Source organism: Patella vulgata, chromosome 1, assembly GCF_932274485.2.
Source record: "Patella vulgata chromosome 1, xgPatVulg1.2, whole genome shotgun sequence".
NCBI lineage: Eukaryota > Metazoa > Mollusca > Gastropoda > Patellidae > Patella > Patella vulgata.
The window spans coordinates 16433026-16458482 of NC_065879.2; the positions used below are offsets into that span (position 1 = coordinate 16433026).

Genomic DNA, 25457 nt, shown 5'->3' on the forward strand with positions numbered 1-25457 from the left:
AGTACAACCGGTCATGTAGTGTGGGCCATATAAAGTGAAAAAAAAAACGAAATCAACTATAGATCAGTATTTTAATCAGATTGGGTCTTGAAATTCAGATTTTTATTTATTTTATTTAAAGGAGCTAAGTCACTAATATTTGGGACCTAGAAATTGCCACAAATGGGTCACAACGCATACAATAATGTAATGTGAATGTATATAAATTGATTTACATTCAATCGTTTCTGTTTTTACTGTAATTTCTAATCAGTTAGGTTCAACGAAATACGCCAGTATTCTCAACCGAATTTCAATCTCAAGCGCCTGGTTATTCCAGTCTACGCCGATAGTATTTATTTGGCATGCTCTCCAGATAAGAATATGATGTCACCGTTTGACATGACTTGTGGAATATGCCTAGCCTCGTTTTTTAGAGTCCCTTATTACAAATAGCGCCGAAACGCATTATGGTACACGATTCGTGTACCAATTGTAAAATGTTTATTTTGTCTTTAAATATTGGATATCAGAAGGCCATCTTTTCCCGGTAAGATGACAACATCAATGTTGATTTAAACCGACAAATAAGTCGTGTTTTCAATGTCGAAGATTTTGGATGATATTGAGTTAGAGACTTAGCTACTTTAAATTTAAATAAAAATGCATGTTCAATGTATGAATTGGTTATATCATTTTTTACTGGAAATATTAAAAATGATTTTGATTGATATCTTTAGTATTCTTTCGAAAATATCTGTTTATAATCAGTTTACAATCTTTTGTCTCCATTTCAGATAAAGGCTAAATAGACTGTGAACCAATCTATGGAAACAGGTAGGAAAATGTTACACCTTTTACCATATATATTGCATGCAATGTGTATCCAGCTCAGGTATCTTAATCACCTGATTATAGTCTGCTTTAGGCAGGGGGTGGGGGTGCGGTTAGGAGGTCTATCAATGAATCAAATGGTGTGGTTTCGATTCCCCACTTGAACATGTCAAGGAGTACGGTTGCCTGTCCAACCCTGTGGGTTTTCCCTGGGCCATCCGGTTTCCTCCCACTGCTAATAGGGGGGGGGGGAAGATGGCTGAATGGTTAGCAAATGTGTGCTGTATCTTAAGGTCTGTCGTTGAGTCAACTGGCGTGGTTTCGATTCCCTGGTTGTACGTGACAAGGAGTAGGATTACCTGTCCAATTTTGTGGGTTTTCTCCGAGTCCTCCGGTTTCCTCCCACTACTAAAGACCCCTATGCGCAAGCAAATTATTGAAATAAAATTGAACCATATGTTAGTCCCGAAATGACTTTGTTTGTGTCGAGTGGACGTTAAATCCCATTTCCCTTCCCTCCACTGCTAAAAACCCCTACGCACAAGTGAATTATGAAAATTATTATGTTAGTCTCAAAATTAGCTAGTTTGTGTAAAGTGGATGTTAACCCTTAACCCGTAGACGTCATTTTGACGTCATGAAGTCAAGTGGTCAGGCTAAATAAAGGCTAAAGTGAAATATTTTGTATGCCTATTCCAATCGACTACTGCCCGATAATTATAAGTGATAGACTCTTGACACCAATAAAAAAGTTGAAAGGGATAAGTTGATCTATAATTTGCAAATCATTCTAAATAATTTTCATACACGTGGGAGGGGTTCATTGTCAAATTTGACACTTCAAGGAAGGGTTGATGAAACTGCCGCCTGCTGGTTTATCCTATACATGTTTGCTTTCCTATCGGTTCTTGCATAAGATTTACTGGTTAGCGTATCTTTGCTTTAGTGTGTCACGTTTAATTTGATTGGGAGACTTGTTCGTCGACGTCAACCGACAACACTGCAAGAATTGGCTGTGGCACTGCAAGAGGAGTGGGTCAGATTGCCCCAAATCGTGATTGGACGGTTGATTAGTAGCCTGCCACAACGAATTGGTGGAGCAGTTACTCATTATAAAGAAAAAAATCAAAAACGTCCATTTTCATTTTTGATTGTGTATCTCTTTGCGAGAGAAATGGGGCCGTCAGATAAGCCGCCCATATGAACTGTTTATGTTCATGTGTAGCCAATTGGCCTGTTATTAACATACACTGGTTACCTCTAATAACCAGCGGCTGCCAGGCAGAATACGCCCACATTTTCAAGAGATGGATAGAGAACAAGCTAAAAAGAAAGTGATTTTTCCTACAATCAAGGGCCATAATTCAGGAAATTACAATTCGATATGCGCAAATATCGAAAGGAACCAAAATCCTTGGGTTATAAACTTAACATTTCAAGTTTCAACAAAATCGGATAAAAATTGTGACCTCTATAGGGTCCACAACCTTGATATACCATATTTTTACGCTATTTGAGAACGAACGGCGGCCATTTTGTCTGTCAATTTTGGGCCGATTTTCACGAAATTTGAACTCAGTCGTCCTTATGGTGTAACGGTGATATAATAATACGTTTTTTTAAATCGGATAAAAAATTTGACCTCTATAGGGTCCACAAGCTAAAAACGCGATTTTTCGTACAATCAGGGGCCATAATTCAGGAAGTTACGGTCCGATATGCGCGAATATCTAAAGGAACTGAGATCTTTGGGTTATAAACTTACATTTCAAGTTTCAACAAAATCGGATAAAAATTGTGACCTCTATAGGGTCCACAAGCCAAAAACATGATTTTTCGTACAAACAGGGACCATAATCCATGAAGTTTCGATCCGATACATGCCAATATCGAAAGCAGCCGAGATCTTTTAGAGATACACCTATATTTCAAGTTTCGTTAAAATCGGATAAGAATTGTGACCTGTAGAGTGTCCACAAACAAATTGTGGACGGACGGACAGACAGGGGCGACAGCATAATACGTCCACATGAAAATGTGGGCGTATAAAAACAGCAGTGCATTTCCACAGTTTTGTACTGTTTCTGAATATCCCCTACTTTTTTTGAAGAGTATATATTGAATTATTCACAGTATTAAAATATTTACCGTAATATTTATTTGACTTAAGAAAATTAAGTTCAAGTACATATATATGCATTGTATGCAATGTGAATCAAGACATTATTTATAATAAACATATATATTGAGGTATTTACAGTGATTAAGTAAAATATTTACATTATGTATTTTACGACAGAAAATTCAAGAGGAATTACTTAGAGGAATGTCGTACGCGAGAATTTGATGTTACTTTTTAAACAAGATATCTTTTTAATTTAAAAATTTCTCTCGCTTCTTTCAAAATGTATTATTGAAGATACATTATATCATGCAAGATTTAGAGAAAGAGCTGTAAATTTTTACTATAACAGTTCAAAAATAGATAATGAAAAATAAATATATTCAAAATTTCAGTCAAATTACTTTATTCTGAGCGAAGTTATGAATGTCGGTTTGAAGTTTTGACAAGAATAGCCGTGATTGGCAGATTGGTCTGCCGTTCATATTCTCGATTGACAAGTTCCATTGTCATGATAAGTCTTGATTATCAGTTCTTCATCAGCAGTCTTCACTCTCCAGCCACATTAATGTTATCTTTAAATGCATAAATGGCAAGTATTGTCTAATCCACTCAATATCTAAGCCATTATATCGCCAAGGGTGTTAATTATGGACTTGTCATCAAGTGAATAAATAGTTTACATAACACTTGAAGCCAAGAAAAGACCTGCAATAGGCAAGTTTAGCACTTCTCAGGGCCAAGCAGAGCGGGCGCAGTCGGTACATCGCTCCGGGACCCATATCTATTTAATTCTTTATACATTGGTATCCCCAATGTCATACTAAGATGGGAGAGGGGTATTAGGGCCCTAAATTTGCCTTGATCTGGTCAGCCCTGGCTCTACTTATACATTGTAGTCATGTGAATCAAGACTTTTTTTTTACAATAAATATTGAAAATATGTTAAATTATATATTGGGGTATTTACATATTGTGCATTTGACATTTTTTATACAAAAATAAACTTTTTTAAATTAATATATATTTATCTACATGTAATTTAATATTCACATATTGTTGATAACAATATTTATCACATCATAATTAATATAATTTACTTTTAGTATATATTGTATTGTGTTCACATCACATGTCCATGGATAACAATTTGTTCATTTCAAGTAGGATGTCCATGGTCCATCGATAATAATTTGTTCATTTCAAAAAGAATGTCCATAAATAACAATTTGTTGATTTTAAGTAGGATGTCCGTGAATATTAATTTGTTCATTTCAGTTGTGTAGTTCAGAAATAATAATTATTCATTTCAAGTATTATATCCATAAATAACAATTTGTTCATTTCAAGTTTAATGCCCATTGATAACCATTTATTCATTTCAAGTAGTCATCCATGGATAACAATTTGTTCATTTCAAGTAAGAAGTCCATGGATAACAATTTGTTCATATCGAGTAAGATGTCAATGAATAACAATTTGTTCATTTCAAGTAGGATGTCCATGGTCCTTGGATAATTATTTGTTCGTTTAAAAAAGAACGTCCATAAATAACAATTTGTTCATTTCAAGTAGGATGTCCATGAATAACAGTTTGTTCATTTCAAGTAAGAAGTCCATGCATAGCAATTTGTTCATTTCAAGTAGGAAGTCCATGTAAAGCAATTTGTTCATTTCAAGTAAGATGTCCATGAATAACAATTTATTCATTTCCAGTAGGATGTCCATGAATAACATTTGCCCATTACAAGTAGCATGTGCCTGAATAAAAATTTGTCCAAGGATAACAATTTATTTTTTTCAAGTTTGATGTCCATGGATAATAATTTATCCTTGCTAAGTTGATTATGATTCTGGTTTGATTTCGTTGCTTGTCTGGTCTTGCTCCTGTTCATCGATCGACCTAATGAACGCTTCTAAAGCGCCTTCTTTGAATTTGTCACGGAGATTTAATTTCTGGATATCTCTGATTTTACACGGACGACGTATACTGTGACGTCTTCGCAGTTTTATTCGTTCTTTAATATTGGCGAGGATCGTATCTTTGTACAATAAGGTGTTGAATTCCGTTAACTTTGTGAGTCTGTCAAACGCCTGGTGGGTGTATTTAAAATTAAATGTTGAATATGGTCGCTCAGGATCATCAAATAAATCAAAATTAGCAAACTCCTTTTCTTCTTCTGTTTCACGTTTTACTCCTGTTAAAAAAAAATATTTTAATCATTTGTTATATTCATGACTTTGATAAATTATTATTTTGAATTGTTTTGGGCAGTGGTAAAAACTGTTTAATTAAAAATATTATGGTGTGAATACTTAACATCTCAATGACTAGGTACCAAACGCCTTCATTCCGGGGGGGGGGGGGGGGGGGGGGGGGTTGATGGCCGAATGGTTAGCATGTGCACACTGTATCACGAGGCCCGGTCATTGAGTCAACTGGCGTGGTTTCGAATCCCCGGTTGTACGTGACAAGGAGTAGGGTTGCATGTCCAACCTCGTGGGTTTTCTCTGGGTCCTCCGGTTTCCTCCCACTGCTAAAGACCCCTACGCGCAACCGAATTATTGAAATAAAATTAAAACCATATGTTAGTCCTGAAATAACCTAGTCTGTGTCTTGTAGACATTAAACCCCATTTCTCCCTCTCTCTCCTTCATCCCGGTTTTGGCCAAGAAAGTTTTTCAGCATTTTGGATAGGTCCAAAAGCTGACGGCCCCATGTACACATCGCCGTGCACCTATAAGACTAGGTAGTAAAGGCCTTCACCCTGGTTTTGGCTGAGAAAGTTTTTCAGGATTTGATAGGTCCAAAAACTGAGGGCCCATGTACACATTGCTGTGCACATAAAAGAACCCTTGGCAGGCAGAAGATGGAAATGATGCTTCCTGGGCAAAATTTCCTTTGCAGCACTTTTCATGGCATATACTCATCTTCATTAGTAGTTGGTGTAGAAAGGTTGGACGTTAAACCCTATTTCGATAAAATTCTGAGCTGGATCCCTATATTCTTATAGAGAGAGATAGAAATGGGATTTAACATCCACTCAACACAAATTGGGTCATTTCAGGACTAACATATAGTTCAATTTTATCAGTGGGAGGAAACTGGAGGACCTGGAGAAAACCCACGAGGTTGGACAGGTGACCCTACTCCTTGTCATGCACAAGCGGGGAATTGAAACCATGCCACTTGACTCAATGACAGACCTTCTGAACCAACACGCACGCATTAACCATTCGGCCACCCAACCCCACTTTATATCCTTATAGGACTTCCAGACACTGTTGGATTGTAAATCATTTGTAAAAAAAACTTTTTCTCGTAATAAAATGTGATATTTACCTGGCATCTTCTCTTCACGGAATGTGATATTAACTAAGGTAAAATGTAAAACAGTCGGACAGTGGGGGTCATTAGGATCCTTAAAAACATAGCACTCTTTTAATCCTTCTCTATCAACAATTGTAGGGTCGATCGGAGGAAAAGGAATATTATTTAATCTGGCCCATTTCTCGACCAATAACAATTCCTGAAAATAACAAATAAAATTGATTTAATTTTTAACATTGGACATTTATTAACATTTTCAACAGATTTGCAGTCGATCTACAGTTCAATGCCTGTTGATGATTAACCGTAAAAATGGATAATCAGGACTTTGTTTATTATCGTAACAATGACAATCAAGGCTACACTGTTATTTAAATGAGGATTTCTCGGCTCAGAGTGAAGTAATTTGACTGATATTTTCAGCGTATTTCTTTTACATTATCTATTTTCTAACTATTATAGCCAGAACTGTCAGCTTTTTATCTAATATTCCGGAATTCCACTTTAATCAAAAAGAATGTAACTGAGGCTTAAAGGGGGAGACCAACGATTTTCAACAAGGTTTCCATAAATCTTAAATATATAATTGATAAATAATCCCCTCTGTAACACAAGCAAAAAAGTTTTTGTAAGTAAGAAATTAATTTTTATTCAAACCGGAAGTGACATAGTTGGTTCAACACGCTTACTGGGCTCTATAGTAAGCATACAGATTTGGCATAACTTTACTGCTGTATTGTGTTCACGCATCGTCCTTTGGCCAAAAATGTGATCAAATGGGCTGTTTATTAGGATATTATAAACACGGATTTATGGGGTTTTTTAGCGTTTAGTACACAAAGCCGTCGCGTAAATTCACTCATACTGAACAGTACGCTGTGCCTCAATTCACGCCACATGGCTAATTGTTTACATCACGTGGTTTGATTGAGAGCTTGCAAGTGACATGTATTTCGTCTGCTTCGATGTTTTTGTGCGTGATGACAGCGTTTTTCAACATAAACTGATCAAAATTATGGGCATGTGAGACATATAATATATAGTGCATTTTGGCACATAGTGTCGACGTGAACGACTTTTCCCTTTTCCTTCCATTTCCTCTTGAGAATGGCTGGGCTCGAATGTTTATACGACATTTATGTAGACCTATAGAAGAGTTATTTTATACATGTATTCCAATACGTACGTTGGTGTCTGACGTTGACATATTTTGGAAATTTATATATTTATTTGAATACATGTGCCACAAGTCCGTTGAAGTAAATAAAAACACTGTCAGCAGACTCAGCACGCATAAAAACATCCAAGCAGACTAAATATCTCTCACTTGCAAGCTGTCAATTAAACCACGTGATGTAAGCAATTGGCCATGTGGCGTGAATTGAGGCACATCGTACTGTTCAGTATGAGTGAACTTACACGACGACTTTGTGTACAAAACGTTTAAAAAAACATAAATTCGTGTTTATAATATCCTAATAAACAACCCATTTGATCACATTTTTGGCCAAAGGACGACGCGTGAACACAATACAGCAGTAAACTTATGCCAAATCTGTATTCTTTAGAGCCCAGTGAGCGTGTTGAACCAACTATGTCACTTCCGGTTTAATAAAAATTAATTTCTCGCTTACAAAAACTTTTTTGCTTGTGTTACAGAGGGGATTATTTATCAATATATATTTAAGATTTATGGAAACCTTGTTGAAAATCGTTGGTCTTCCCCTTTAAACAAAAGATGTTTTATAAACAATATTCTGTGTCAAAATCATTTTAAAAAGTCAATCTTTAATAAATTATACTGACCTTGAAAGGAGGTGTTGTATCAGAAGGTCGAGCGCTGAAGTCAAACGATAAAAGTAGATCGACGGCTCTCTGGGGTCGTAGTAATGGTGGATAGGGTGAATTGAATGTTAAACCACCGTCAACAACATACAACTTCTTTATATTTGTTGGGTACATCTCAAATATACCATCAAACGTATCTAAAATAAAACATCCAAACAAAGTTTTATATAAAAATGAAATGAAATGAAATGGGGTTTAATATCCTACTGTTCTGCTCCGACTGGGATAAGGAAGACGGAAGTTTTATATAAAAATAAGTTATATAAAAACTGGAAAATCAGGAAGGAGTAAGCAAGATATCAGGACCTGTAAATTATATTGGTTTTTTTAAGACTTCTACATCTAACTCCCTGATAAAATAAAGGAAAGTTATAGATTTCAACTTTCACAATATTACAATTTGCAAGGGATTATATATACTCTTCAAAAAAGATAGGGGATATTCAGAAACAATACAAAACTGCGGAAATGCACTGCTGTTTTTATTAGAGGTAACCAGGGTATGTTAATAACAGGCCAATTGGCTACACATGAACATAAACAGTTCATATGGGCAGCTTATCTGACGGCCCCATTTCACTCACAAAGAGATACGCTGTCAAAAGTGAAAATGGACGTTTTTGATATTTTTCTTAATAATGAGTAATTGCTCCACCAATCCTCAGACATTCAGCAATTCGTCGTGGCAGGCTCCTAATCAACTGTTCAGTCACGATTTGGGGCAATCTGACCCACTCCTCTTGCAGTGCCACGGCCAATTCTTACAGTGCTGTCGGTTGATGTTGACATCGACGAACACGTCTCCCGATCAAATTAAACGTAACACACTAAAACAAAGATACGCTAAACAGTAAATCTTATGCAAGAACCGATAAGAAAGCATACATGGATAGATAAACCAGCACATGGCAGTTTTCATCAACCCTTCCTTGAAGTGTCAAATTTGACAATGAACACCTCCCACGTGTATGGCGCTATTGCGTGTCGCATGTGCAGCTCAGTGGTTCTGTTGGGGCGATCAGTTCTTCATCTGTGAACATTCTCTCAAAGCATGTCAAATGTCCATGACTATTTATCATATCACAACCTTTCAATATCCCCTACTTTTTTTGAAGAGTAAATATACCAATACATGTACTTCAAATGACAATCGGAGGCTTTAAATGAAATTCTTTTTCAGAGATTTTTCCACTAATACTACAACTACCCCCTCGATAAAATAAACAATATTTACCACGGGTCTCATCGACAGATTGTTGATGTGAGAAGGGGGAATAACTGTACATGGACGACATTGATAAACCACGCATAAAATTATGCACCATAGCAGCTCGTCCTTCTATACTTTGTAAAATCGTACTATCAAATAACTTCTCCAACATCCCGGACCAAAATGTTTTACTTTTTCCATCTTTACAGTCTCCGTTAGTAGACGAACTTGGTTTGGCTTTTATCGACTTTCTTTTCGTTTTATTGTTCTCTGTGTCACTTTCTTCTGTCTCACTGGCCTCGCTGTCTTCTTCTTGCTGGGAATTCATTTCTGCTTGAAGCTCCTTTTCTGTACACACAAAAGGAAAATAGGTTTATAAATTATTTTTTTTAAAAATCAAGGAGCCATGGCGTCTTAGTAAGACTGGGAATTCATTCCTTTTCTGCACACAAAACAGAAATACACGTATATTTATTATATGTAAAATTTTACAAATCAAGGCAAAGAGCCACCGAGCAGCTTAGTGTGTAGCTCACTAACCGGGAGGTTGAGTTCCTTTACCAAGAGGAATGTTTTCTATTTAGTGTACATTCATTTCAGTGCATACATCAACATGTATATACCTTACTTACAGAAGAAATGAAATGAGGTTTAATATTCTACTTTTTTGCACCAACCAGTTTGATATTAGGTAAATTTTGCTCAGGGGTTGGATGACCAAATGGCTAGCTGTCACGTGTCACAGGGATTATATGTGTGTATTATTGTAACTAGGGATTATATGTGTGTATAATTGTAACTAGGGAAAATATGTGGGTATGATTGTAACTAGGGATTATATGCGTGTATTATTGTAACTAGGGATTTTAGTTGGTTGTTAGATCACTTGTGCTCTAGACCCTCCAATTGTCCTACCTAATGGTTAGCTGTCACGTGTCACAGGAATTATACGACAATACTATATGTTTTCCGGTAGTTTTCCGGTAGTTTTCCGGTGTTTTCCAGTAGTTTTCCGTTGTTTTTCGGTGTTTTTCGGTATATAGTATCGCCCGAATTATATGTGTGTATAATTGTAACTAGAGATTATATGGGTGTATTATTGTAACTAGGGATTATATGTGTGTATTATTGTAACTAGAGATTATATGCATGTATTATTGTAACTAGGGATTATATGCGTGTATTATTGTAACTAGGATTATATGTGGGTATTATTGTAACTAGGGATTATATGTGGGTATTATTGTAACTAGGGATTATATGTGGGTATTATTGTAACTAGGGATTATATGTGGATATGATTGTAACTAGGGATTATATGTGGGTATTATTGTAACTAGGGATTATTTGTGGGTATTATTGTAACTAGGGATTATATGTGGGTATAATTGTCCTACCTAATTCTTCTCTTTCTTGCCTCATCAATTGGGCTACATCCACTTTCTTATCATCTTGTAATAAACGTTTAAACTGAATACAAAATGCACTGCCCCAAATACCTGAAAATACAGTCACAAAATACAATTTTTCATAGTGAAATCCATCCTAAAATACAGCCAAACAATATAATTTTTCATAGTTAAATCCATTTTAAAATACTGTCAAAAAATATAATTCTTTCTCTTATGGTGGAAGACAGATCCTAACTATAGCAAACAAAATAAACAAAATATTTAAAACTTTCCCTAAATAAACAAAATATTTAAAACTTACCCTAAGGCTAATCGAATTTAATTTTTAGTTCTATTTTTATTTTATTATTATTATTACAAAATTTATATAGCCCCCTCTTTCATACAATTGTTCAAGGGTGTTTTACAATGTTACAATTAAAAGAATACGAATAAAATATAAATATACATAATAGCAGTAATAAAGAGATTTTAAGAAGAGAAAGCTCCTAAAAAAATAAATGTTTTTAAACTATTCATAAAACTTCTGTATAGTTGTTCACGGTGTTGATAAAGAAATGGCCACTCGAGTCAATTCCAACTGCCAAGGGATCTTTTACGTGCACGCCAATGTGTACACGGGACCTCGGTTTTTCGTCCCATCTGAACAACTAGACAGCTTTCCTTGTCAGCCTCTCCGTCCTTCATCACTGACAAGGGAGAACCACGCTGGACAATTTCTCATAATTGAACAGTAGTATCATTTGTTCTATAGGAAAATTTAGTCAATTGGAATTTAAAACTCCTGATCCTTATTTGCTTTTTTTGGACAAATCTAATTTCTTAGGGTTTAAACCACAATAAATCTACTCAAATTGATTATTTAATATTAAATTAAGAAACCAAAAACAAAATATCGAAGCGATTGAAATGAAATGGGGTTTAACGTCCTACTGTTTTGCTCCTAAACTGGGCTAATAAAGACGGGCATATGCCATACAGTGTGCTATGAGGAAAATTTGTCCCGGGCAGCGGCGCTATTACCTACTCTTATATCGAATTCCAACTGCCAAGGGATCTTTTACGTGCGTGCCAATTTGTACACGGGACCTCGGTTTTTTGGCCCATCCGAAGGACTAGACAGTTGTCCTTGTCAGGCCCTCCGTCCTGCATCACTGACAAGGGGAAACCACGCGGGAAAAAAATATCAAAGGAATTAAACCATTTTGGAATGATATTCCTTTTAGAGATTCAACTTGTCAAGAGAGAGAGAGAGAGAGAGAGAGAGAGAAATGGGGTTTAACGTCCAGTCGACACAAACTAGGTCATTTTTGGACTCACACAGGGGTCTTTAGCAGTGGGAGGAAACTGGAGGACCCAGAGAAAACCTACTAGGTTGGACAGGCGACCCTACGCCTTGTCACGTACAACTGGGGAATCGAAACCCCACCAGTTGACTCAATGACAGACCGTATAATACAGTGCGCGCATGCTAACCATTCGGTCATCCAACCCCCCGATTCAACTTGTCAAGCAATTTTCAATAATTTAGAAAGTTGTTTACCTTGAAGAAAATGTAAAGGTGGTTCAGGAAAGGATTTCACTAACTGGCCCATAAAAAATTTGCTTCCAAAAAGACCTGGTTTCATAAAAGTTCCATATTTTGGCATTCCTATTTCAAATGGTGAGAATTCCATCCATTCTGTAAGAAGATGTGAATAATTAAATAATTATTTTTAGAATATACACATAGAAAAATGTGTAAATCAGAGATGCTATCTATTGGGTTGCAGGCCCAGGTGCCATAATTCTTTTTTAGTAGACCTGAAAATAAATAGTTTCAAAACATTTCGGGGATCATTTTTGACATAATAAATGATAATTAATCTAGCTAATGTAGACGGGCATAAGTCAGTGGTGTAGGGCGGATGGCCTGGCAAAGACAGTGTGGGACAAAAAAAAACCGATGTCCTGTGTACTCATTAGCATGCACAAAAAAGAAGCTTCAATTTCCCTCATAGCACACTGTGTTTGCCCATTTTCATTAGCCCAGTTGGTGCAGAAAAGTAGGACGTTAAACCCTGTTTCATGTCATTAGCCATTAAGTCATGTAGTGTACTATGAGGGAAATTTTGATCTCTTCAAAAGTCTTAAAAGTTCTTACATTTTTAGGAGTAGAACATATAATAATTGTTCTTTGTGAACTTAAAGTTATTGTGACATGACATAAACAGCTCATAAAGTTGTTGTGACATGACATAAACAAGTCTTAAAGTTGTTGTGACATGACATAAACAGCTCGTAAAGTTGTTGTGACATGACATAAACAGCTCTTAAAGTTATTGTGGCATGCCATAAACAGCTCTTAAAGTTATTGTGGCATGACATAAACAGCTCTTAAAGTTATTGTGACATGACATAAACAGCTCGTTAAGTTATTGTGACATGACATAAACAGCTTGCAAAGTTATTGTGAAAAGATATTCTTACCGTGAAAGATCATGGCTGAAACATGTTTTTTAACATGTAAACATGTATATATCGGCATCGGTATTGACCCTTCATTTACTTTACTCTGCTGATCTGATAACCGACTTTCTAATCTCTAAAAATATAAAATACAGTTTATATAACTAACATTAACCCGTTAAGTGCGTAGGTCATTATATAACGTCCTGGACAACTGCCACTCACTGTGTGTAGGGCGTAATATAACGCCTTGGAGGTATTTTCCCCAACCTATTCTTAGAACATAGTTCGTCATGTGGGGGAATCCCTTGGGAATTCCCCCACGATCACAGCATGTGTAGGATGTTATATTACGTCCTAGACAACAGCCACTCACTGTGTGTAGGGCGTAATATAACGCATTGGAGGTATTTTCCCCAACCTATTCTTAGAACATAGTATATAGTTCTTCGTCACTTCGTCAAATTAATTACACAATAGGGGGTATTTAACGTTTTAAAAACGTCACGCTTAACAGGTTAATATAAGGAAGAAAGATACACCAATTAATCCGATGTAGTTGAATTTCTTCAGGGTTTTGATAAATAGATTTAAAAACTTGGAAATTTGAACTAAAAGCTTTGGTGAAAAGCAACCAAGCGGGGACGTGGTGGGGACCTTGAGAAAATTTGGAGAATGGTATAATCAAAGGTCCATTTTCTAGTATATCTGAGAATATTTCTAAAAGGCAATTTAATGGTAAAATCAAAGGTCCATTTTCTAGTATATCTGAGAATATTTCTAAAAGGCAATTTGAATATTTCTAATAGGTAAGACTTCTGTTGATAAATCATGTACCCCACCCCAGACCCCCACTTGACATTCTGAAAACTCCTCAGATTTGGCCCACTGTATTCTCTTTTCTAAATTTCTTCAACATTTATTTTTTCTTTGGCAAAATTCTATGCGAAATAAATTTTTTTATGATAGTAAGTAGTGGCGCTTAAAATAAGGATGGCACAAATAATCAAGTGGCGCATGAGTATCTGTACTCACAAACTAACTATCACCACGGTCCTGCAACCAAGTAATGTTGGGTTTTTTTAAATAAAAAGCAATACTTTGAAATATGTTCCTAAAGAACAAAAATTCAAATTAGTATGACCATCCTCCATCCATCATGGAAACCATGGTCCCATTTCTCTTAGTTCAGTCAGACCCTTGAATGATTTTCTTGGGATAACAGCATCCTGATTAATCAAAACCTCGTAGAAGAGTTACCAGGAAGTCAAGGTTTCGATTCAGGTATTGGCAGAAAAAGTTCTCTGGGATTTTCCAGCATGGTTTCCCCAAGTCAGTGGTGCAGGGCAGAAGGCCTGGCAAGGACAGCACCTAGTTGTTTGGATAGGATCAAAGCCTAGGCCTTGTGTACACGTTGGTGTGCATGTAAAATATTCCTTAGCAGTTGGAATTCGATAAAAGAGTTGGCTTTAGTCCTGCTGTCCAGACAAAATTTTCCTCGTAGCACACTGTATGGTGTATCACCAGTAGTAGGAGAAGAACAGTAGGACGTTAACCCCATTTCATTTCATTTCTTTTCGTTTCAAGAAAAGTCCTAAAAAAATGCACCCAAATGTTAATTGTGTATGAGGCAAGAATATTTCATGATCTGCTTCGACCATAAAAATCTTTGACAAATTTAAGGAACAACCTCAAAAATTTAAGACACTAAAACAGTGGACTTACCCCTTTCAGTATAGTTTCTCCTACAAGGTGACCAAAAAAATCAGTAAAAGAGACTGGTTGTCCATGTCGTCGTTTTTCCATGATTAATTTCATATATCTGTACATACTTTGAGGCTTGATTAACCAGAAGGGACTTGAATCTATGTTTAGTTTGAGTTGTTGATTTAAATCACCGGGAGTTTTGAGTGGCCACTCAGGATTGGAATATAATTGAGATATATACCTGTTAAATATAAATACAGGTATATTTTTCTAATATGGTAAAATAGGAACCATACAGGGACATGGCAGGGCATGGCGGAGATCCCAGTTCCTCAGGATTTTACAGCGTGGTACAGATAAAACAAAATAATGTGGTCCGTCTGTGTAATCAACATCCTTGTAAAAGAAACCTTGACATTTGGAATTACTCAGCTAATGAAGGGTGCAAATTGGATATTTAGGCCTTACAATAGGGTAAAAAAAAATCTCATAATAATATTGATTATTATCGCATGTACTTTTAGGGCTAATTTAAATACAATAAAAAAGAAAAATCTCCTTTCAAAAGCATTATTTTGACATTGACAAGAATAAAGGTCCTTCTAGACAATTCAAGTCATTGCAAGAGATAAGAAAAACTTTCAAAACCTTTCAATAAGTCAAGAGTAGTGGTGACCAGATCTCCCTTGACACATCATATTTTATTAAATGAGTGAATAGAATTTTATTTTTGATGATTGAATTATATTGCTGAGACAGTGGCAAGACAACAGACTGTTTCTGTTCTTTTCAAAAATTGAAATATATGTTCCAATGTAACTTGATACATATGCATAATGACTAGAGAAATTTTAATCAGGAGTTGTCTCCCTTGACACATCAAAATCTTCTCATTTTTGGCATGGATGTACTAAAAGGATGGAAACGGGTAACTATTTGATAGCTATTGTTTCTATTCCCCTTTTTGTGCCTTTTGCAAGCATCGAAGAGGTGTGTTGGTTAATATTCATCACTTAAACAGACATGAGTTTGAGGCATGATTTGGGGAAATCACCTAAGAAAATGACTTCACAGCATAGTCATATAGATTCCCAGAAAAACATTGAAATGGTCAACCCAACCCAATTATCACATGATTGTGACATGTTATGCTCTTTGTATATCTCTGTAGATTGTCAGATCCAATTTTATTTATTTTCCAGCATACAAATCTATTAATGACAAACTTAATTGGTGTTCATGCATTTTAATTTTCCAGATTTCTGTTAAATCTAATGTCAAATATTTTAATATTTTTCTTACCAGGCAGATCCAGATAAACCAACCACATAAGTAGCCATGTCTAGTATATGACTATCAACTAACGCTGTTAATACACCACTAAACGCTGTCATAGCTCGGAAACCTCCTCCAGATCCAAGTACACCAATAGTTGGTACCTGTTAAATAAAGGTTAGACTTTTATTATTCCAATACTAAGTGCAGGAGGACTGCACCACGCATAAAAAAAACAATAAGATAAACCCACCGACAAGACATACACACTATATGCACAACCATTGCAAAATATAAACATCAAATGTATATATATCAAATCAAAAGACTACAGATCACTTAATAAATTCAAATCTGACTTGAAAACTTATCTGTTTAAATTATATTATTAGAGACTTTTTTTGGATATAGCTCTTTTTAAATGGACATATTATTATTAGATCCGCTGTACACACCCAGACCAGTTGTGATACAGGCTTTACTCAAAAAAACAAAGAGGGAAACAATTCTCAAAAAAAACAACTCACAAAAGTGATATTGAAGAAATTTCATTTTTTATTTTTCTCTAATATTTCATAATTTGTTTATAATTGGGGTAAGTGGAGTGGGTTAGACATGTGTATTGTTTTCTAATATTTCATAGTTTGTTTGGTAATGTCGTTCATCTAATGTGTGTTTATTTGAATAACCCACCTCTCTCACATTTCTCAGACTATCTTCCTTTAAAATAGATTTCATGTGTGTCATTTTCTAATATTTCATATTTCATAGTTTTTTTGTAGTCGGGGTAATGCCGTCCATCTAATATGTGTATAAATGAATAACCTACCTCTCTCACGTTTCTCGGACTATCTTCCTTTAAAATAGATTTCATGGCTAGAAAGATCTTCCTCTTCCTTAGACTAACAAACTCTTTTTCTTCATCACATAAAGCTAAACTATATCGTAATTTAGGATTATCACTGAAAACAAAAAAAAAACAATGATAGGTTTTTTATCCTTTCCTGATATTTAACACTATAAAAAAAATCCAAGAGGGAGAGAGAGAAATAGGGTTTAACATCCACTTGACACGAGCTAGGTTATTTCGGGACTAACCTATGTTTCAATTTTATTTCAATACATGTAATTCACTTGCACATAGGGGTCTTTAGCAATGGAAGGAAACCGGAGGACCCTGAGAAAACCCACGATGTTGGACAGGCAACTCTACTCCTTGTCACGTACAATCGGGAAATCGAAACCACTTCGTTCAATGACAGATCGTGTGGTGTAACGCGCACGTGTTAACCATCCAGCCAACACCCATAAAATGCAAGACTTTGATGCATTAACCTCATACTACTAGAATGGTGGCCGAATCCTTGGTACAGATCTCAGTGATACAGTTAGGGATCAGAGGATATAATAATTTATAAGTAATATTCTCCAAGCAAAGAACTTTACAAGATGTTCATGAACTATTTTCATAGGATTATCACAGATTCTGTATTCGGTTCTCCATTTAATTGCCAAATATGCAAAACATTTCTAAATAGATGTACCAACATCTTTAATTGGTGGATGTTCTATCGACAGCCTTTAAGGTAATTGTATGTGAAATGGGCAAGCTATTTAAAATGAGATGCTATTGTTATTACTCATTTGGTCACTTCAGTGACATCTTATGACATTCACACCGTATAATTGCAGAAAACTTCAATTGTTTATGCTCGTCATTCGACATACAGACAACAATTGTTGGTACAATTAGCACCATGCAGTGGAATATTGGATATCAACCCAGAAAGCAATTTGGTAGTGTCCACAAGGTTCTGCGGCCACAACTGTCACTTGTGTCAATATGTCTGTCGTCTTGGTCTCAGACTGATGAAATGTTGGTATAATAATAATAGCTCTGAGCATTCGAGCTAATAAGGTGCTCCAGGGCGCACTATAAATTCTTGTTCAATCTCTAAAGTTTTTGTATTCAAGTAAGAGAAATACTCACTCGACAACTGCAAACATTTCTATTTCCACTTCTGATGTCTGAAATAAAATATAAACATTTCACATTCAGGAACAAATAGCCTTCAGTGCATTTTGGAGTTAGATCAGGAGGATCAGAGAAAATGGATGAATTGAAATGGGTTTTAACCTCCTACTGTTACAATTTATCATGATTATTGACCTTATTAATGTTAAAGTCATGACATTGACTGGTAGACTATCGCCATTCAGAAGACGACCACAGTCAAGATCTGTCGCATTACTGTGTCTTTCTTGTAAATCATTGATAGTATCATTACTGGTCTGGGACTGTACAGTAATGGCTGGACCTCAGATCCATTCACTTTATTTCATATCTGTTGTTTATTTCTTCCAATGTCTGTGCAGTTTGTCTTGTCCGTGGGTTTGTCTTATCGGTTTTGTTAGTGTGTAGTGCAGTCCTCCTGCACTTACAATTATACCCAAATTTCAGCCTCGGACTAACCTTAGTGTAGTTGCCAACCCTGAGGAAAGTTAATGGTTTATATAAATTGAATCTAAGAATTATTCTCTGTACTTACGTCATTAAATTGTATTTTTTTGCGTATTTTAGTTTGTAACGGTATATCGTTCAGTGAAATTTCTCTCATGCACAGATGTTCATCTATTGTGTAGTTAGCATCCATTAACGATATCTCTATATAAAATATACAAACAATATATTATATCTCAACACCAATCTTCACTATACTACATATACATGTAGCCCTTATAAAGGTGGGATGCAACAAAAAACTGAGGTCCCGTGTAAAAAAATGGTGTGCACTTAAAAGAACCCTTAACAGTTGGTATTCGATATAAGACAAGAGTAGTGATGCTGTCCAGACAAAATTTGAAAATTATAATTTTTTTAACTGAAATTAATACAGTACATTAAAATTTGGGAGTCATCAGGTCCTATGAAAATTTCTGTCAGTTGCAATGGACGACCCTTTGACTGGGCCATATATAACACATTAACCTGTGTATTTGGGAGTCATCATCTCCTATGAAAATTTCTGACAATTGCATTGGATGACCCTTTGACTGGGCCCCACATTACAAAATGGTAAAATAAAGTTTACCTAAGACATTGGTGTTTACTGGATCAAGAAAGAAAGTGAATGTTTCATCCCAAACAGGATTTATATCGTTATCTTTGACGGTTGTTTTCTGCCAACTGTTTGGAGCTGTTTTTATAGATAATATAACATATGGATCGGGTGTATCCACTGAAAACAAAATATATAATCAGTTTAAATCACTTTCTCTTTAATTGATTCCCAACACAACAAACTTGGCAAGACTTGTATTGAAATGAAGTGCTTTAATCCAGGACGTGTTTCGGGCAGCAGAACTTTACCAACTGGTAAACATGGTAAACTACATTTAATTTAATAACAAGTCTAGGTTTTTGAATACAACTATGTTAAATTGAATACAACTATGTTAAATTGAATACAACTATGTTAAATTGAATACAACTATGTTAAATTGAATACAAACATGTTAAATTGACTATAACAATATTAAATTGACTATAACAGTATTAAATTGACTATAGCAGTATTAAATTGACTATAACTGTATTAAAATCGCTAAAATAACTTTGACTATATTAAAATCGCTACAATGACTATGACTATATTAAAGAGAGAGAGAAAGAGAAATGGGGTTTAACATCAACTCGACACAAACCAGGTCATTTTGGGACTAACATATGGTTCAATTTTATTTCAATAATTTGCTTGTGGACAGGCGACCCTACTCCTCGTCACGTAGAACCAGGGTATCAAAACTACGCCAGTTAACTCAACGACAGACCTTATGATACAGCGCGCACGTGCTAACCATTCGGCCATCCAACTCCCCAACTATATTAAAATGGCTAGAATGACTACAACTATATTTAAATGACTTAATGACTGACTATATTTAATTGACTTTATGACACTAACTATATTAAAATGACTTAATGACACTGAAAACAAAGATCTAGTGAGATTTTAATAAATGAAATAAACTTACTCCAATCTTTTGCCCATCCTTTTGTTATATTATAACCTTTTAAAACTTTTATTGTTAAAATTGTTGGTGGTCGATGCTTTACCTACAAAATAAAAAAAAAAACCATTTAATTTCACCTAAGACAACATGACATAATAATTGCTGGTGATTCTTCTCACAGAGTTTACATTGTATTGGCGAGAGAGAGAGAGAGAGAGAAAAATGGGGATTAACATCCACTTGACACAAATTGGTCATTTTGGAACTAACATATGGTTTTATTTTATTTCAAAAATGTGCTTGCGCATAGAAATGATTAGACCTTATGATTTAAAGTGCACACCTTAGACCATTCGACCACCCAACCCCCCCTTCACATTGGCGAAGAATATAACTGCATAGTTCATCATTGTTTCACTTCTTGTAATCATTTGAGTATGAAATTAGGTTTAACGTTCATTGTGATTTTCCGACGTGGTTTCCCCCTTGTCAGTGGTGCAGGACAGAGGGCCTGACAAGGACAGCTGTTCAGTCGTTTGGATGGGACGAAAAACTGAGTTTCCGTGTATACATTGGCCTGCACGTAAAAGATCCCTTGGCAGTTGGAATTCGATATATATGAAAGAGTAGGCCATAGTGCCGCTGCCCGGGCAAAATGTCACTCATAGCACACTGTGTGGCCATTTTGGGTAGCTGTAATCATTTGATATTGAATAATAAATGTTTTATTTAAACATACCTCAAAAACATTAAATGGATCAAATCTGAAAAAAGAAATAATAAAAACTTGATTTTATTAATAAGTGAAAAGTGCTGTTATTGTTCGTGGTGTTTAATGTCCGCTTCCACCGATATTCCAGACAAATTGTCTTATTTTTTATTTTATTTTAGTATTATCTTAGCAATAATTTACAATATGTTAGTCTCAATATAACCAATGTATCTAATTCCCAAATATTTTTGATAATAATCCAAAGTGTTTGAAACTGTCCTAAATCTTTTCTTCATTTGGAGTGAAGTCTGTACAGTGCAGTGGACGCCGCTTACAGCTGCCCCCCCCCCCTCCAGATCCATTCACATGGTTTGATATTTGTTGTTTATTTCTTACAATATCTGTGTAGTTTGTCTTGTCCGCGGGGTTGTCTCAACAGCTCATGATCAACAGTTTTGTTTTGCATGTAGTGTGGTTCTCCTGCACTTACTAGTACAATATTTTAACAAAGGTTATAGCATAGCTAAAACAGCGATGCCATCTGTACGAGTATACTTATCATTGAAAATTTATTTACCGATTATTAAAGTTCATGTTGACGGGTAGACTACTTCTTCTTCCAGTCCTTGCACTGAAAAATAAAATAATATGTCCATAAGTTGCACAGACAATAACAGGTACAAATGTCTAAATTATCCAAAACAACATTTAATCATGCGAGTATTCATAAAGGTTAATAAAGTTGAACTGAAAAAAAAAATAGTATCATTCATCATAGCGAGTTTTGGCTGGCTGGCCGGAGAGGTTTTTACCTGTCAGTCAATTAACATGACTGGAAATTAGAATCTCAACACAATAAATATCGTTAATTTGAAAAATGGGCTTAGACTAAAAATTGTCATATTTTGGAGGAAAACGATCTTGCTATTCTGAGTATAAAAACATTTGTCTAAAATAGATTGGTTGACAAAATTTTGAAATTAAAGCCCTGCATTGACGTCAATTATCTTTCGGCATTTCGACCATCATTCTAGAGGTTGAAATAAGAAGAGCTCAAAATGAAATATCTTTTGTATTCCCTATCCCAATAACTACTAAAAAAATACAATGTCATCTTATCTGTGTGAAAATGTCATTTATTAAATTATTATATAAATGATGTCAAAAATATAGATGCTTATTAGGGTTCATCTTGGACTCGACAACATAAAACTTAAAACCCTGTTTGTCCCTGCTACAAACCCTTACAGATGCCCTATTCAGCATATATACCAGCTACCAGCCAGTTGTCATGGAATCTTGTGTTGTAATAATAAATAGAAGACCTCAAAATGAAATATCTGTAGCGTTCATCTTGACACTCTATAACATATAACTACTCTGTCTATGCCACCTTTATTTATATGCTAACCCTACCATGGACCCTATAATACACTATAGGGTCTGTGACACTAGTAACCCAGTAATTATCTGATATACAGGCCCTAAAACTGTCTATGTAGGTGATATTGTAAATTTCCAAACTGGGAAATACAGAGATATGCTATATTATCCATTGAGTCACTGTGTAGTAAACTCGCTGAACTGATAAGTTATGATTTTTCATTGTTATACAGGATCATGATAATAATTTTCTACGCAACAGCAGCAGTGTAGAATCCTGTTCATATAATGGTCTTGGTACAAACACTGACTCACTGTAAATTCACTGAACTGATAACTTTAGGGGTTTTTTTTTGTGTTAAAATCAAGATAACAATTTTCTACGCATTCGCACTATGGAATCCAGTCCATGTAATGAACTTGGTACACCATGGGGGAGAGAGAAAGATAGAAATGGGATTTAACATCCACTCAACACAAACTACGTCCTTTTGGGACTAACATATAGTTCAATTTTATTTCAATAATTCACTTGCACATAGGGATCTTTAGTCGTGGGAGGAAACCAGAGGACCCAGAGAAAACCCATGAGGTTGGCTAGGCGACCATACTCCTTGTCACATACAATCGGGAATCGAAACCACACCAGTTGATTCAATGACAGACCTTATGAGTGGACATTAAACCCCATCTCTCTCTCTCTCTCTCTGGGGAGTGAGGGGTGGTTGAGTTGTCTAATGTGTGCGCTTTAGATCATTCTGTTTGTCATTGAGTCAAGTGTTTGGTTTCGATCCCAAGTAGGGTCGTCTTTCTAACGTCCCACTGCTGAAGACCTAAAATTATTGAAATAAAATTGTAACATATGTCAGTCTAGCAACTATGAGTGGATAATAAAACCTATTTCTCACCCTCACTTTAACTTTTGGTTTGTCGGAAACATCTATTAAAATTTTGCTTTCTATTTCTTAAAGAAACAATAACAGTTTAAGACATAAGACACTAATAAAAAAATAACAATTTAAGACAAAAAATACTAATAAAATAACAATTTAAGACAAAAAATACTAATAAAAAAATAACAATTTAAGACAAAAAAATACTAATAAAATAACAATTTAAGACATAAAATGCTGATAAAATAACAATTTATGATAAAAAATATTAATTTAAGACAAATATAGTAATTTAAGACAAAAAATACTTTGTTGCTCTTCACCAAATCTTTGTGAAAAAAAAATCATTTTTAAGTGAAAATACTTGGATGCTCTTCTAAAAAGCTTATCCAAATTTTGGAAATCTTAAGTGACCATTATCAAGACTGTGAAGAACGAAATATTAAGTTGCTTTACCTGTGTCAACTATTGGCAATCAAAGATTCCTTCAATAATTTCGACTGTCATTCTATATACATATACTGATTTTAAAATATAGTCATGTCCCATGTATTTATCAGGACTCCTAAGAACTAAGTCTTAAATTAGTTTGGTTATATAAAGATGTTCTATCGTGTTCTAACAGTGTCAACTATCAGCAATCAGATATTACATCAATCATTTCAACTGTCATATTGTATATACTGATTTTAAAATAGCGACATAACATCCCATACATAATATACATCACAAAGTCTTAACTTTATAACAAGACAATAGTATGTCAATTTGTGGGGAAAAAAATTATTTCAAACAGAAAATACTTGAATGCTCATCTCAAAAAAGCTTGTAATCTTAATTTTAGAAGTCATAAGTGGTCATCAAAACCGCAAAGAAGTAAATATTGAGTTGGTTTGGTCCATACCACAATTTACCTGTGTCAACTGTTAGCAATCAGCTATTTAATCAATATTTCTTCAAGCTTGTAGTCCAAATTTTAGAAATCTGAAGTGGCCATCAATACAGTGAAGAACTAACTACCATCGTTTACATGTGTCAACTATTACTATCAATCGAGATATTTCAATCGTCATTCTATATAAATCACAAAGTGTTGGTTTTTTTTATAAAGACAGTAGTCAATATACCGTAACCTCCACCTATAATTTATGTTGTATATGATGAGTCAAGGTTTAATGTTGTAAGATAATATTACTCCTACATATAAATATTAACATTTTTTATTTTTAAACCCTACCCTCGGGTCCTTCCGACAAAGGGTTGACAAAAACTCTTTGTCCTATTATATTTTCTAAAGTTAAAAGTCACTCCTTTCAAACATCTAAAGTTGGTTTTGAGAAATAAAGCAGGCTTTATCTTTTGTTACTAAATATAGTATCTGATGTAATATTAGTAAAAACTACTATATGTAATAATGAGAATGTAATAATGAGAAAAATGCTGTATGTAATAATGAGAAAAATGCTGTATGTAATAATGAGAAACATGCTGTATGTAATAATGTTAAAGGAGGAATGCAAACAGGCAAACGAGAAATGAAATGAAATGGCGGTTTAATTAACATCCTACTGTTGTGCACTGACTGGGCTAATGAAGACAGGCATACCCCATACAGTGTGCTATGAGGGAAATTTTGCCCAGGCAGCGGCACTATGATCTACTCTTATATCGAATTCCAACTGTCAAGAGATCCTATACGTGTGCACCAATGTACACACGAAACTTCGCTTTTTCGTCTCTTCCGAATGACTAGACACCTGTCCTTGTCAGGCCCCCCGTCCTGCACCACTGACAGGGAGAAACCTCATTAGAAAATCGCAAACTTTCTTGGCCAAATGCTGGGATTGAACACGTGACCTCCAGGCTAGTAAGCCAGCGTCTTATCCACTTAGCCACCGTGGCATGCAAGCAAGACCCATAACACAAACGTGCTGACAAGACTCATATAAAACTATAACACAGACATTGTAAGCAATAAACAACAAACTGTATATATCAATACACTTAATAAATCCAAAGACATAATCAAAGAATCCATAAAAATGAGATAGGTAGTAAATGTGAAATTATCGAAATAAAAGTACACATGAAGTAGTATTTGTGTTCTCTACCCTCGAAGACCATTTTAAAACAAATAACAAATACAAGATTTGGTGTAAAATGTCAGTTTATTGAATGACAAGTGAAGCACAGGTTCTGAGAGTAATTAAATATCATTAGATTGCATTAAAGATATGTGATTATTAAAAACTATCAAGCAATTAACCAAAGAACAAGTATATAAGGGAA

The 25457-nt window shown here is 35.1% G+C and overlaps 1 protein-coding gene across 1 annotated transcript; it reads right to left on the minus strand.

Annotated features, from left to right (window-relative positions):
• Positions 1 to 2948: 2948 nt before the first annotated feature.
• Positions 2949 to 24180, minus strand: LOC126828642 (cytosolic phospholipase A2). The gene is made up of 17 exons (XM_050558532.2): positions 24083 to 24180; positions 21470 to 21523; positions 20920 to 20944; positions 20202 to 20283; positions 19259 to 19405; positions 18716 to 18831; positions 18157 to 18194; positions 16996 to 17128; positions 16194 to 16330; positions 14910 to 15132; positions 13206 to 13320; positions 12280 to 12417; positions 10722 to 10823; positions 9349 to 9672; positions 8073 to 8251; positions 6279 to 6465; positions 2949 to 5133 (listed from the first exon to the last, which is right to left on the minus strand). Exons 2-17 carry the CDS (start codon positions 21484 to 21486, stop codon positions 4781 to 4783), a joined length of 2316 nt encoding a protein of 771 aa, XP_050414489.1. The 5' UTR covers positions 21487 to 21523; positions 24083 to 24180; the 3' UTR covers positions 2949 to 4780.
• Between the last annotated feature and the right edge of the window lie 1277 nt (positions 24181 to 25457).

Coding starts and splice junctions, on each gene's coding strand:
- LOC126828642 (XM_050558532.2), bottom strand. Junction 16,331..16,995: donor GTCCGAGAAACGTGAGAGAG/GTAGGTTATTCA, acceptor TTTATTTAACAG/GTACCAACTATTGGTGTACT. Junction 8,252..9,348: donor ATCTGTCGATGAGACCCGTG/GTAAATATTGTT, acceptor GTTTTATTTTAG/ATACGTTTGATGGTATATTT.